The sequence below is a fragment of the Camellia sinensis genome, chromosome 5 (genome assembly GCF_055761805.1).
Source record: "Camellia sinensis isolate YWXY chromosome 5, ASM5576180v1, whole genome shotgun sequence".
In the NCBI taxonomy this organism is placed as follows: Eukaryota; Viridiplantae; Streptophyta; class Magnoliopsida; order Ericales; family Theaceae; genus Camellia; species Camellia sinensis.
The window spans coordinates 137,789,397-137,805,314 of NC_138965.1; the positions used below are offsets into that span (position 1 = coordinate 137,789,397).

The 15,918-nt window shown below is 42.4% G+C and overlaps 1 protein-coding gene across 1 annotated transcript; it reads left to right on the forward strand.

Annotated features, from left to right (window-relative positions):
* The first annotated feature begins 13,868 nt into the window (after window positions 1-13,868).
* On the forward strand, window positions 13,869-14,684 carry LOC114261143 (auxin-responsive protein SAUR32). The gene has a single exon (XM_028201359.2). The coding sequence runs from the start codon at window positions 14,232-14,234 to the stop codon at window positions 14,553-14,555; it is 324 nt and encodes a 107-aa protein (XP_028057160.1). The 5' UTR covers window positions 13,869-14,231; the 3' UTR covers window positions 14,556-14,684.
* The last annotated feature ends 1,234 nt before the right edge of the window (window positions 14,685-15,918 follow it).

The following is a 15,918-nucleotide window of genomic DNA, read 5'->3' on the forward strand; positions in this document are numbered from 1 at the left end:
CATTGTTATTCCTAGAGTGCTTAACGTTGCACTTTTATGTTTCTTGATTTTTTTTTTTTTTTTTTTTTTTTTTTTTTTTTTTTGCGACTGTAACAAGATGGTTGTCAAAAATCATGTGTTGTTCTTTGTTTTTTGCGACGGCAAAATAGCGGTCGCCATAAGTAATTTAGGCGGTTGCAAATAACTTGCGACCATTGCTTTGCCGTCGCAAAAAGTATTTGCCACCCCCACATTCGCGACCCCCATTTGCCGTCGCATAGGCTGTCGCAAAAAGTCTTTTACGACTATTTTTTTATTATTTGCGACGGTTTACAGCAGCCGCAAAAAATGTTTTTTTTAGTAGTGTTATCACCCGTGCTATGCACAGAATAATTATAGATATTTATATTTGTTTTAAATTTTTTAATATATAAATTATGTTTTTTAAGATTTTTTATAAAAATAATTTAACAATCTTATCACTAACCATAGTGTATGAAAGAAGTTGAAACAGGTACTGCAATAACTATACATGGATTGTATCTATAATTATTTGTATGAGGAGATTTTAAATGCTGATTAAAGGATTTTGACCAAATCAATAAATGTAAGCATGTGGATTGAAAAAAGTTAATAAATGTTGATCAGGAGATTTTGACCAAATCAATAAATGCTAAGATTTTTTTTTTAATCAAAAAATCAAGAAATTAGGATTGACATATTGAAGCTCTCACAAGGCTTGGGATTAAAAATCTCATTTTACTTAGAGGGTAATTTTTGGGAAAAATTGGGCCGAGCTGCGAGTTGGGCTTTGAGGCCCAAAACGCGAAGGGCTAAGTAAAAAGGGCGTAATGGATACTCCGACCCAGGAGAGCAGGGTTATTCCGGCCTTGGAGAGACAAAGTTATTCCAGCCCAAGGAGGTGAAATTACTTCGGCTCACAAATGATAAAGTTACTTCGATTAGAGGATTGTAAATGTACTTCGGTCTGGGAGCAACTTGAAGTTATACCGACCTTAGAGGTATACCAGTTTGGGAGTTATACCGGTCGAGAGTCGTTGGTTCGGTCCAAACACACCATGGGTTGAACAGATGAGAAACCGATATAAGGAAGAGTAAAGGGAAGGGCTGAACTAAGGTTAGTTCGACCTACTTTACCTCGGTCAAATGGTAGTTCGGCCATGGAGAAAACCATCCCACTTGGTTTAAGCAGTGGGGGAGGGTGTAAAAGGATAAGCATTATCCTTAGGAGTATGAATCCTAGGAGGACTCTGCAAGTAGAAATACAAGTACTACTAGGATTGTGCCACGGGAAACTTATAAAAACCCACAAACATCACCTTGGAGGAGGTAATTAAACATAATTCTTTCTGAGAGCATAAAACTTTGTCTATTTGTCAAGCTTACTGACTTAGGCATCGGAGAGGTTTCCGGCACACACCCGCCGGCTAGTTTACGTTTGTGTTTTCAGGTAACAAAGCGACGTCGTACGGAGGAGCGTGAACTTGGTCAACAGGATTATACGAGGAGAATTATTTCCTCCCCGTACAATTGGCGCCGTCTGTGGGAAGAACAGACAAGGACAAAAACCTCTTGACTAAGCTTCTCCTTTTTCTCAAATCAATGGCACACATTGAAGAACTACCGCAGTCCGTCGTCGACGGACTAACTCCAGACGGAGGCGCAAGGCGCGAAGGATTACCCTCTATCCCTCCTATGGCAGATCTGGAGCCCCAACAACATAACTCCAGGAGGAGTGGCAGGGGAAGGCGGAATAACAGCCCTCGTCACTCTCAAAGTCCTGACAGGCAAAGGAGGAGGATTGATCCTCAAGCCCTGGAAGATCGCGTGAAGGAACAAGATGAACTAATTAGGAAGATGGCGGCGGACATGGAAGCATTAAAACGCCAGATGAAGACTAAAGAGGTGGCGACAGGAGAGGGGCGCAAGCACAAGACGCCCCCTCGCCACTCAGAGAATCGTAGTAGGAATACTACACCCTCCCAAGGAGAGAGCAGAAGCCTCAGGTCAGGCGACACACATTCCTTATCTTCCAGGACTCGTCACTCCAGGTCTGAGAGGACGAGATCCGAAAGATCATACACTGAAGGAAGCACGTATTGGCCTTCACATTCACACCAAACCAGATCTAGACAAACAGAGCTACCCAAGTCATCCGACTTACGAACCGTGCTCGAAGAAAAAGCACGATGCAAGGAGGATGCCAGGGCAAGGGATCCACACCGAGTTTCGGCCTTACAACGGTTGGCTCCGCAGACGCATGGAAGCGTCGAGGTTGGAATGCCAATACCGCGACCGGCCTACGAACCAACGGACAAGGCATTGGCAAGACTACAGACTTCGCCGTTTGTCCCAGCAATCGAAAACGCACCCCTACCATTAGGCTTCCTTCAGCCGAAATTCACCACATATGAAGGGAAGACGGACCCGTATTCACACTTGAGCCACTTTCGCCAAGTCATGGCTGTGTACAGGCGAAACGAGGCCTTAATGTGTATACTCTTCCCGTCAAGTCTTGGCGACCTAGGCTTGACTTGGTTCGAAAAGCTCCCAGAGGGCAGCATAGCCTCCTAGGCCCAATTGGCAGAAGCGTTCATAACGAGGTTTCGAACAAACACTAAAACGCCGGTGGAGATAGACCAGTTACTCTCCATCGACATGGGTGAAAAAGAGACCCTCAGATCTTACAATAGTCGCTACTGGGAGACATTCAACCAGATTGGAGACTGCCCCACCAATCTCGCCATTGCACAATATAAAAGAGGCCTACCAGTAGGGAACAGACTAAGGGATTCGATTACCATGACGCCACCCCTCACCATAGAAGCCCTGATGGAAAGAGTGCATCAGCACATCAGGGTAGAAGAGGATGGCGCACGTGCAAAAGCAAAATCTAGTGCAACCGCAGTACCAGAAAAGAAGACCTCAGCAAAGGTCAATACAGTAGATCGACAGAATAAAAACGGGCGTGGCAGACGAGATAACGGGGAAGACCCAGACAAAAGATGGTTAAGAATCCGCACTGCCATAACAACGGTGTTCAAAAAGCCAATATATCGAATTCTGAGCGAAATAAAAGATGATCCTTTCGTCAAGTGGCCAGCCAAGCTAGGGGAAGGTCAGAAAAATTACGACGACAGATCACAGTGCACCTTCCACAAAGAAAAGGGGCACCAAACTGAGAATTGCACGCCACTGAGACAGCACTTGGAAGAATTGGTGGCAGCAGGCCACTTGGACAAATACATTGAAGGAGGAGCGCAGCCGGCCCCCCAAGATCATAATGACCATCCCAACAGAATGCCAATCGATGCACCACCTCAAGGCATTATCAATGTAATTCATGGAGTTTTTGAACCTGAGCGCGTATGCGAGCTCAGAGGTTCAATCAAGAAGGCTGAGCACTTTAGGGAAGTATTAAGTGCCCAACCTGCCATCAAGAAGGGGAAAACAGAGGCAACAAACGTCATGTCTTTTTCAGATAAGGACCTGGATCGAATATACTGTCCTCACAATGATGCTTTGGTTGTCACTCTCCGAGTCAAAGATTTTGACGTCAAGCGGATTCTGATTGACCAGGGTAGTTCATGTGAGATCATGTACTATGACACATTTAAACAACTGAAGCTGCAAGACAAAGACCTGGCGCCTGCAGTTTCTCCCCTGATTGGATTCAACTCCATGCCAGAGTGGCCTGTCGGCAAAATAATTCTTCCAGTCAGAGCAGGGAGTGTAACAAAACAAGTGAAGTTCTGGGTATTGAAGGTCCCCTCCACATACAACATCATCTTGGGCAGAACATGGCTGCATGCCATGCGTTCGGTAGCGTCATCATACCATCAGGTAATGCGGTTCCCCAATGACACCGGTATAATTGAAGAAGACTATGGCGATCAGATCATGTCAAAACAATGCTTCGCCACAGCAAATGGAAGCTGAGCTGCCAAAGGATACGTTCATTCGGTGGAAGAACCAGAGAGTAATGAACTATTCGCGGACGTCGGCAAAGAGGATGATCAGAAAGCGGTAGAGGACTTGGTGGAGGTAAAAATAGACGAGAAGAACCCGGATAAGTTCTTCTTGCTGGGCTCATCGTTGTCCAGCACTGAGAGATTAGAGGTCTTGGAATTCTTGACCTCTAATATCGAAGTGTTTGTCTGGACACCTTACGACATGCCAGGCATTGATCCAAACTTCATCAGTCACCAACTCAATGTCCACCCGTCCGCCAGACCTGTCATTCAACGCACACGCAGATCGGCACTCCACCACGCCGAAATAGTGGCAAAAGAGGTAGGCAACCTGCTGGAGGCAGGAGCAATAAGGGAAGTGCACTACCCAAGATGGATCTCCAACACAGTCGTAGTGCCAAAAAAGAATGGTAAATGGCGTGTCTGCGTCGACTACAAAACAGTCAACAAGGCATGTCCAAAAGATAGCTTTCCTCTACCAAGGATAGATCAACTGGTGGACCTAACGGCAGGGCATAACCGACTTAGCTTTCTGGATGCATACAGAGGCTACCACCAGATCGCCATGCATGAACCAGACCAAGAGGTCACATCCTTCACAACACCAAGGGGATTATATTGCTACAAGGTCATGCCCTTTGGCCTAAAGAACGCAGGGGCGACATTCCAAAGGATGGTCACCAAGATGTTCGAACCATTGTTAGGCAGAACAATGGACGCTTACATCGACGACATGGTGGTCAAAAGCAAGAATGAGAATGACCATCTTAAAGACCTAGGCGAGGTGTTCCAGATCCTGAAGAAACACAAGTTGCGCCTCAATGCGTCCAAATGCGCATTCGGAGTTGGATCTGGCAAATTCTTGGGCTTCTTGGTGACCAACCGAGGCATAGAAGTAGACCCCTCTCAGATCAAAGCAATCCAGGAGTTGGAGAGACCAAACTCAGTCAAAGAAGTGCAGCATCTCACTGGTATGGCAGCTGCGCTCAACCGGTTCATAAGCAGGTCATCAGACAGACTACGACCATTCTTCCAAGCTTTAAAGGCCAAGTTTGAGTGGGATGAAGAATGCGACCGAGCTCTGGAAAGCTTGAAGGAGTACATGTCCTCCCCACCACTACTTGTTACTCCAGTACCTGGTGAAGAACTCTTTTTGTACCTGGCAGTCTCTCAGCACGCAGTCAGCGCAGTGTTGGTTCGTGCAGAAGGAATACAACACTTGCCCATCTTTTATGTCAGCAAGACATTGTTGGGAGCCGAAACAAGGTACTTGCCCTTGGAGAAACTAGCATTAGCATTAATGATGGCATCTAGAAAATTGGCACACTACTTTCACGCCCACACCATAGTCGTCCTCACAGCTTTTCCACTAAAAGCTCTATTCGAAAGGGCGAACTTTAGTGGGCGAACTTTGAAGTGGGCAGTAGAGTTGGGACGATTCGACATTAAGTTCCAACCCAAGACCGCAATAAAAGCCCAATCTTTGGCAGACTTCGTCGCATAGTTTACTCCTGGAAGTCATCATATCTGCCCAGTCGACCTAACTGACACAACCGAACTAGGGACGGAAGTTGACGCCGGAATAGCGCAACCCCTAGTGGAAGGTGGTCAATCAAGTACCAAGGCAGACCATACTAAGGACAACAAGGAAGAGGCAAACAAAGGCTCACCAACAGTTCAAACAGAAGACGAAGGGCAGACAGCCAACATGGACCTGGAAGAAAACACCGTTCTTGACCTCACGACATCATCTGATCCTTCCACTTGCTGGAAACTATTCGTTGGAGAGATGTGGAAGCTCTTTGTGGATGGAGCATCCAACCGACATGGTGCAGGGCTTGGCATAGTCCTCATCTCTCCAGACGGCCTGGTTATAGAGCAAGCAATCAACCTTGGCTTCCCAGCATCCAACAATGAAGCGGAGTATGAGGCGCTTCTCGCAGGACTCAAGTCAGCACACTTCATGAAAGCAAACAAACTAATGGTATACAGTGACTCTCTACTGGTGGTAAACCAAATTTCTGGCGAATACGAAGCAAAGGACGACAAAATGGCCAAGTACCAAGAGTTAGTCAGAACAGAGATCAAGAAGTTTGATGTGGTAAGGATAGAACAAATTGGCAGGGAGGAAAACTGCCGAGCGGACGAACTAGCAGGCCTGGCCTCAATAGCAGACACATCAATCCCTCATCCATTACTCATCGACTTCTTACCAAGACCAAGCATAGAAGACCAGAAGCAGAAGAAGTATGTTGCGCAGAATTAGGCCCTTCTTGGATGGATCCCATCATCCTGTTCCTGAAAGACGGCATCCTACCAGAAGAGAAAAAAGAAACCAACAAAATAAGAGCAAAGTCGCAGCGATTTTGGCTATCTCCATCTTTGGCATTATACAAGAAGTCATTCTCTGGGCCTTACCTCAAGTGCGTTCATCCCAGCAAAGTAGAAGCATTCTTGTTCGAAATACACGAAGGGGTCTGTGGAAGTCATCAAGGGGGAAGGTCGCTCGCTTACAGGGCTATTTCGCAAGGATATTGGTGGCCATATATGCAAGCAGACTCAAAAAAATATGTAAAAAAGTGTGAAAAATGCCAAAAATTCGCGCACCAAATACATCAACCAGCAAGGGAACTCCTACCATTAACTAGCCCATGGCCTTTCGCAATGTGGGGCTTGGATATAGTAGGACCACTTCCAACAGCGCCCGGGGGCAGAAAATTCTTTCTCGCAGCAACAGACTACTTCACAAAGTGGGTGGAAGCAGAAGCATTGGCGTCAATCAAAGAAAAAGACGTGAAAAAGTTTGTTTGGCAGAATATCATCACTCGGTTTGGTATACCAAAAGCACTAATCTCAGACAATGGAACTCAGTTTGACGGCAGTATCTTTAGAAGCTTTTGTGAAGAATACAAGATAGAGTTCTACAATTCTACACCGGCATATCCTCAAGCAAATGGGCAAGCTGAAGCATCAAATAAAGTCGTCTTGGATGGCCTAAAGAAAAGGCTAGAGAAAGCAAAAGGCAAGTGGGCAGATGAACTTCCTCACGTCTTATGGGCTTACCGCACCACGCCTCGGCAATCAACTGGAGAAACACCATTCTCCTTGGCCTATGGAATGGAAGCAGTGATCCCACTAGAAGTCGGCCTCCCTACAATTCGAAGCGAAAATTTTGATCCAGACCTAAATGGAGAAGCCATAGCCTTAGAACTCGACCTTGCAGAAGAAAGAAGAGAAAGAGCACTAGTCCACATCGCCTCATACCAACGAGAGTTAATCAGAAAATACAGCAAAAAGGTACATCCAAGACAATTCAAGATCGGGGATTGGGTACTACGCAAAGTAATGGGAAACACCATGATCCCAGGAGACGGCAAGTTAGGCCCAAGTTGGGAAGGTCCTTATAAGGTGGTTGGGTTAGCAGGCAAAGGGGCATACCACCTAGAAGACAAGGATGGCAAGGCAATCCCTCGGCCATGGAATACGGCCAATCTCAAGTTATTTTACTTTTAGCTTTTCTTCTTCAAACATATGTAATTTCTTTTTCCTTCAATAAAACAAGCAATTCTTTTTCAGCACAAGTTATTCTTTGTAAGAGTTAGCCTTAGTATAGATTAGGTTTGATACAGGCATTTTATAGTTAGCTGGAAAAACTAACTTAGAGGTTGGCTGGAATAAACCAACACTTGTTACTCTTCAGCCGAAGTAAGTGTATGGCTGAAGAGTGGTTGGCTGGAATAAACCAACACTTGTTACTCTTCAGCCGAAGTGAGTGTATGGCTAAAGAGTGGTTGGCTGGAATAAACCAACACTTGTTACTCTTCAGCCGAAGTAAGTATATGGCTGAAGAGTGGTTGGCTGGAATAAACCAACACTTATTACTCTTCAGCCGAAGTAAGTGTATGGCTGAAGAGTGGTTGGCTGGAATAAACCAACACTTGTTACTCTTCAGCCGAAGTAAGTGTATGGCTGAAGAGTGGTTGGCTGGAATAAACCAACACTTGTTACTCTTCAGCCGAAGTAAGTGTATGGCTGAAGAGTGGTTGGCTGGAATAAACCAACACTTGTTACTCTTCAGCCGAAGTAAGTGTATGGCTGAAGAGTGGTTGGCTGGAATAAACCAACACTTGTTACTCTTCAGCTGAAGTAAGTGCATGGCTGAAGAGTGGTTGGCTGGAATAAACCTACTCTTGTTATTCTTCAGCCGAAGTAAGTGCATGGCTGAAGAGTGGTTGGCTGGAATAAACCAACACTTGGTACTCCTCAGCCGAAGTAAGCATATCGGCTAAGGAGTGGTTGGCTAGTAAGCATATTTTAACCAGCCAAAACCGTAATAACAGTTGAAGTCTTCTAATTACAAGTGCAAGCATACACATCAAAACCGGAGTAAGAGTTGCGTAAAATTTTCTTTCAGAGAAAAGTCATTACAAGGGGACTTAGTTCGGTTACAAAGAAAACAAAAAGTACAAAATCAGGAAAAAAGTTCCTCAATATCAGCATCAAAACCTGCATCGCCACCAACTTGAAGACCGGTTTCTGGAGGGAGCTCATTCACAATGGTAAGAGTCGCTTCGGCTGGAACCACGGTTTCACTGGGAAGATCAGCAGTTAGGTCTTCAACAGTGGGCACCGACCGAGCTGGCTGGTCCACATTATCGACCGGAGTATCTTCAGAAGAGGAGTCATCGGAACCTGAGTCTTCCAGAAACTCTTGCTGCAGGGTATCGGCATACTCAGCAAGGGACTTCGGTATAAAGTAGTCTGGAGGGTTGAAGACCTCGGTCTGTTGATCATGACCGAGCTGCTCAACAGCCGCCCTCCAGCCACATTTGAAGAACAACTCCTTGGCAGCATCGCATTGTTTCACATAGGCTTCCTCTGCCTTCTTATAGCCCTGCTTGTAACCCTGCTTTTCGGCTCCCTCCACACTCTTTTTTAGTTGGCTTATTTCGGTATTGTTTCTCTTTTCTAGCTTTAGCAGCTCACGCAGATATTTGTCTTTCATAGCAATGGCCGCTTTCTGCCTTTCTGCCTCGGCCGAACTAACCAGATCGACAAGACGGCCGTTCTCCGCTTGTAGCTCGGCCATTCTCTTTTCGGCTTCTTCTAGCTCGGCCGCTTTTGCTTCGGCTTCAGCCATTGCTTGCCTTGTGGTTTTTCGGAGTTCTTGGACTTTCTTGTAAGTGATGTTGTTCTTCTGTAAGGCCTGACAAAACAAAGAATTCTCTTAAGCCGAAGTAAAGGTTGGAAAATTCAAACAAGAAAAAATGGACAGTTACTTACCAAAATCATGAACTTGGATGCAGACCGAATTGACTTCATTTCGGAGTTCAATTGCTTTAAGTGGTGCTCCATGTCCTTGGGGAGGCACACACTTTTGGCCAGGTTAAAGGCCAATTGGTGATCTTTTTCAGCCACGACCGAGTCAGTAGCTTTGATGTCTCGGTCGTTAAAGGTCAGCGGCGGAGCCCACTTCGGAGATTCGGCTCAGTCAGTTTGCTCCGGTTGGGGGGAAGGTTGAGGACTTTGGGGGATGGATTCAACCTCATCGACAAGTTGCTGTTCGGTCGATGTAGATCGGGCGCGCTTGGAAGGGCGAGATGAAGAAGGCCGTTGAGAGGGGAGGGCCACAACGGCAGGTTGCGCCTCAATAGTTGGTGGTACTTCGGCTCTGGTTGTTGCGGTCAGAAGGGCCCTAACTCTGCTTTTCATTGCCATCTCCTCTTCAGCAGTTAATGGGACAAGTCGTATTTCGGGCAAGGTTGGGTCCGGTTCTGGTGCTTCCTCAAGAAGGAAATCGGTTACTCTTGCTTTACGGCGGCCGCTATACCGATAGGTCGGCTCAAAATTTAGAAGCTTAGCCCAACTCCGTTCTTAACACCGTAGTGCGGCGCGCAAAATTTCAAGGTTGGGATAGCTATATAGGGAACGGAGGTGGGCGAAATCTGCAAAAAAGAAGTGTTAGTTCGGTCAATAGACTAAAAACTGAGATAACAAACAAGAAAGAAGACCGAAGTTAAATTACCAGGCTCTCCCTTTTTCCAATTTATAGGTCGGCCAGGAATTTGGGCTTGAAAATCCTCAAAGTTCCCAGAGACCCAGAAGAAATCATCGTCGTTAAGATCTTTGTCCGGTGTGTGTTTAACTATCTTCTCTCGACGGCGGCGAATCCTAAGGTAATAGACCCACCCAGCATCTTTTGAGCCGATGGAGTATTGATGGAATATTTCGGCCAGACCAAGGTTTAGTCCGGTTTGGTGGTTCAGTGCTGCTATCCCCATTATAATACGGTATGTATTGGTGGACAGTTGGGTGGGGCATAATCTAGTCTGCCTAAGGAATTCGCAGATCAACGGTTGGACAGGAAACCGTAGTCCGGTTTCGATAATGGATTGAAGGGTAAAAGGGACGAACCCTTCATTTTCCCAAGGAATAACATCTTTTTTGGCCAACGTCAGATGGACGTCATCAGGAATTTGGTAATCTTTCCTAAATTCGGCCATACCACCAGGGGTCTCAACTAAATACCTATACTTACCCATCTGATGAATAAATTACTTATAACTTATATCGGTGCAAAAATCGTGCTCAGTAGCTCGGTTGAGCGCACGCAGGAGTGCCTGGGTAACCTAAGTCTGCAAAGTGAAAAAAACAGAGGGGGTTAAAGCACTGATCAACGGACCGTGCTACAATTTAAAAGCAAGGTATAAAAGCCCTACTTCGGCCTCAAAGAACTGGTTCTTTCATCAAAAGGTTTGGTAGCTCGATTTGAGCAGTTTGCTCGGTAGACCGGTTTAACGCCTAGGGGCAGCTTTCTGAGTTCGGTCTAAGAAACTAAGAAAGCTGGTTTAGCCCCAAGGCCTAAATCGGTTGCAGTGTGAAGAAAGTTACTTCGGTTGAACCCCTTGGGGCGGCTTTTTGAGTTCAGTTTAGGAACCAAGAAAGCCGGTTTGGCCCCAAAAACTTAGTTCGGTCGACAACCGAGGTTCCTAGTTTGCTATATTCAAAACTCGGTGATCTTATTTCGGCTCAAGAAAGTCAGGCTCTGGTAACCTTTTGAAACTTTTAAGTTCTAGTTCGGTTATTGACTACAGAGATCTACGTATTTGGGGCAAACAGGATCCTAGTTCGGTTGCTATGTGATTTTGGATCTAAGACTGGTTTTTCTACATAATAGTTCATACACGTACAAGTTCTATGGTTTTTTCATGAAAATACAGAAGCAAACCAGAAATGGACAAAATGTTTGCAAAAAACATACGAAACAAGATATACAGGTGCATAAAACGAATGTGAAAGCAAAAAAAAAAAAAAAAAAAAAAAAAAAAAAAAACATGAAGGGAAAGTGGATTTGCTTACCAGGTTAAAGAAGAAGGGACTGAAGTTGAAAATCTGTTGCAGTAAAAGGAAGAACACGAGCAGCAAGAGAGCGGAGAGAGAAGATGAAGGAATAGCAAAAGTGAAGGGACCCTAGCCTCAGGGATTGTTTTTGTTAGAAAGCCCAAAATTTGGGCGGGACTGTTTAAAATTCACGAAGTACGAAAGACGGCGTGACAGCCGTCCTCAGCCTATCAGAATCTGCCACGTGTCATTGGAAAGGGAAGCGTTACAGTCGCTGTGATTGAAGAGACGTTTTGACCGGACATAGTGAAGCCCGAAGTAAAATTAGCTCGGTTGGAGAGCCCGAGGGTTTTTCGCTCGGCTGGAGAAGCTAAAGGGTTTTTAGCTCGGCCAGTAGATTGGTAATCCCAATCATGTTGCGCAGATGGAATTAAGGGGCAATTGAGAGGGTAATTTTTGGGAAAAATTGGGCCGAGCTGCGAGTTGGGCTTTGAGGCCCAAAACGCGAAGGGCTAAGTAAAAAGGGCGTAATGGATACTCCGGCCCAGGAGAGCAGGGTTATTCCGGCCTTGGAGAGACAAAGTTATTCCGGCCCAAGGAGGTGAAATTACTTCGGCTCACAAATGATAAAGTTACTTCGGTTAGAGGATTGTAAATGTACTTCGGTCTGGGAGCAACTTGAAGTTATACCGACCTTAGAGGTATACCAGTTTGGGAGTTATACCGGTCGAGAGTCGTTGGTTCGGTCCAAACACACCATAGGTTGAACAGATGAGAAATCGATATAAGGAAGAGTAAAGGGAAGGGCTGAACTAAGGTTAGTTCAGCCTACTTTACCTCGGTCAAATGGTAGTTCGGCCATGGAGAAAACCATCCCACTTGGTTTAAGCAGTGGGGGAGGGTGTAAAAGGATAAGCATTATCCTTAGGAGTATGAATCCTAGGAGGACTCTGCAAGTAGAAATACAAGTACTACTAGGATTGTGCCACGGGAAACTTATAAAAACCCACAAACATCACCTTGGAGGAGGTAATTGAACATAATTCTTTCTGAGAGCATAAAACTTTGTCTATTTGTCAAGCTTACTGACTTAGGCATCGGAGAGGTTTCCGGCACACACCCGCCGGCTAGTTTACGTTTGTGTTTTCAGGTAACAAAGCGACGTCGTACGGAGGAGCGTGAACTTGGTCAACAGGATTATACGAGGAGAATTATTTCCTCCCCATACATATAGTATAGATACTTCATGCGGATAGTTGATAATTATAAAATAAAAGCACTTATCCTTCTTTTAACGTTAACTTATTTTTGGTTAGTTTTCTCTTATAAATTATAATAAAAAATCACATAAATATTTTGATATAAATTTTTAAAATAAAAAATTATAATCAATTTAAATAAATTGTACTATACAAGCCTTTAAGTATTACATAATACCACGTCAATAATTTTATAAATTAAAAATTCAAATTCAATCATTGATTCACAGGACTTATTAATTCAGATATTATCCATTACATATCTAAAACACTTCATTAAAATTTAAAATTAACAATTTATAATTATTATATTAATTTATATTTTAAAATCTCTCTTAGTTATTTTATTAATTTAAAATAAATATAACATTCAGCACCGCTATGTCCATACAATTTGTTTCACCCAATGCACACAATTGAGATTCTGACCGGGAAAAAACCCCGTTTTAAGGTTACTTTTTGGTCAAAGTTTCAATTACATGCATACAAACGGAACAAATTGTGTGGATAAATCATTTCACTATAATATTGATGTGATTTTTTTTATAACTATTGACCGTGAAAGGATTGTGATCTGCCTTTATTTTATTGAATCTAAATTTGTATACAATAAATATACATTTCTAGAGAGGCTTTTCTTCAGCCTATTATGTAAACTGGAGCGTACTGTTAGATCTGTAGAGCCTATCACAGGTTTTATTTTGATAGTCCAAACCGTTTAATATGTAGAGCTCGTCGAGTCTTTCATACATGCAAAACATCATGTTGATCAGATATCAGTAGCCCTTTGATTGGAACACATTTTTGTCAATGATAAGTATGATTTTTAAAAATAAATTGTTAACAAAAATGTGTTCTGATCAAGGGGTTACAGATATCCGATAAACATGATTTTTTGTAAGGATGAAATACTTGATGAGTTCTACATATTAACAGTTCGGATTATCAAAATGAAATCCATGGTATATCCCACAAACCTAACAATACACTTCCATCCCCACAGTATATTGGAGAAAAATATCCCCTTATATTTAAACTTGAATAATATTAGGGATCATGAAAAAAATATCATGAAATGTATGATGAAAAGTTTTCATCTTTTGATTAGTGTGTGGTATTGTATTATATGTATAATTCAAAGGTGAAAAATCTTTCATGATCATTTTCATAATATTTTTTTCATAATTCCTAACATTACTTTTTAAACTTTGACTTTATAAAAAAATATTAACATAGCATCATACTTTGGTATAAACTATTTGATTGGGATCCGAATTAATTCCAATCCAAACTAGTGAAGTCATAAAATCAAAGGGTACCTCGAGAGAGAGTGTGCATAAAGCTAGAAACCCTAGTGATATATATACCTAACGTTTCAAGCCGGAAACCCTGGAATATAAATATCCCCATCTCTCTCGCTCTCTCTAAATCTATGTTTTTTCTATTATGTAATTCGTTTGTGCTTAATGTTGGGTGTCCCATCAACCATGAGAGGTGGACTAGTACTCTTCCGTCTTGAACCAGGGCAACACGGCTGACCCTTTTCTTTTTTCTCCATCGTTTTCTTCTAGAATTTTCTCGGGAAAAAAACAAATAAAGGCGGAAATAAAAAGGCTAGGTTTTGTCGTTTGTTGTTTTTGTTTCCTTTGATTTCGCAGATATGGGTAGCAGAGAGAAGAGTCTGCTGAGCTTTAATCTCCACCGTCCTCACCACCACCATCAACAACCACAACAAGGGAAGGTTCCCAAAGGGTGTTTGGCGATCAAGGTGGGCCAGGGTGATCAACAGCAGAGATTTGTAGTCCCTGTGATGTACTTCAATCACCCACTGTTCATGCAATTGTTGAAGGAGGCTGAGGAAGAGTATGGCTTTGATCAAAAGGGTACAATCACTATCCCTTGCCACGTGGAAGAGTTTCGCTACGTTCAGGCAATGATTGATCGAGAGCACCACCACCGTTATGGTGGTTGTTTTAAGGTTTGACCGATATCAGACAGTATCAATTAATATATTTGTAAATGTCAGTATCAAAAATTTGAAAACCCTAGATATAATACTTTAACACTTTTTGTTAGTTCATGTTTGAAAATGCATATTTGAGAAGTTTTAGTCCTTTTTTTGTGATTTTTCTAAATAATAATATGGCAAGGTAGTTATGGTGAGGTGAGGGTGATGGTAATGGTGAGGACTATTGTTGATGATGATGACGACAACAAAGTTTTTTTGCAAACTAGATGATTCTATTTTTCCTTTTCTTCCATTTGTTTTTTTATTTCTTTTCAATTTTTCTTTTTCTTTTTTCTTTTTTTTTTTTTTTTTTGTGATAAATTTTGTTTTAATTTATTAAAGATGTGAATAGTTGGAAATTTAACGCTAATGGGATGGCTTAATTTAAGCCATCAAATTTGTTCATGTTCACAATCAATTCAAAGATCTACTTCTCTTCCATTGGAACAACAAAGAATCCAAAAATTTTGGTTTGTAGGATCCATTAACGATTCTACTTCCGTAATTCAATAATGTAATTATATAATTTTATTATATTTGTATTAAATGATTTGAATTAACAAAGCAGATTTCCGATGAATATCACAAGCCCAACGGTTTTGGATTGGACTTTTGCCCAAATTCTTAATCAAAGATTACCTTTTTCCCCCACTTTAGTTGCAATACATTGATACTTAAATATACCAAAATGAGTCACAGAAATTGTAAAGTAGGTTGAGATTTATTTTTCATGTACTCCCCTTCATAATTGAGTTTAATCTCAACCTTTCATTGCATTTTCTTTGATCCATTCTATTTTCTTACTCATATAAATATGATGCACACAAAATATGGATAGCAATTTTCTCTTACCTCGCTCTTGTAGATGGAATTTTGTTCTTCCATCCTATTCTATCCTGCCCAACTCAATTATATCTATTAAATCTTTGTAATACTAAAATATTACACTCAATTGTCTTTTTCCTTTCCTTATCTCTCATAGTACAATATTTTTAACTCTAATCAATTATCAATAGTTATACGTAATATAGTATTTCTCATTTTTTATTAGACCATCCTTCCTAACATTACAAAAATAACCTATTCCTACCAAACTGCCACCTTCTCCCCAATTCTTTCTTTCTGCCGCAAGGCAATACAAATTCATTCCTTCCCCATCCAAAAAAATAATACGTATTCTGATAATTAAAAAGCGAAAGTCAAAAATATCTCTCCACCAAAACAAAAAAGAGCCTATAAATAATTTAGATAAGTAATGCCGAGCAATTCCATAGACAATGATGTATATGACAATCTTTGGTTAAGTAGGAATGAATTCAGAGACGTATAATAAGCCAAA

What these genes read in the sequence shown, in the direction of transcription:
- LOC114261143 (XM_028201359.2), top strand. Translation starts at nt 14,232, where the DNA reads ATGGGTAGCAGAGAGAAGAGTCTGCTGAGCTTTAATCTCCACCGTCCT.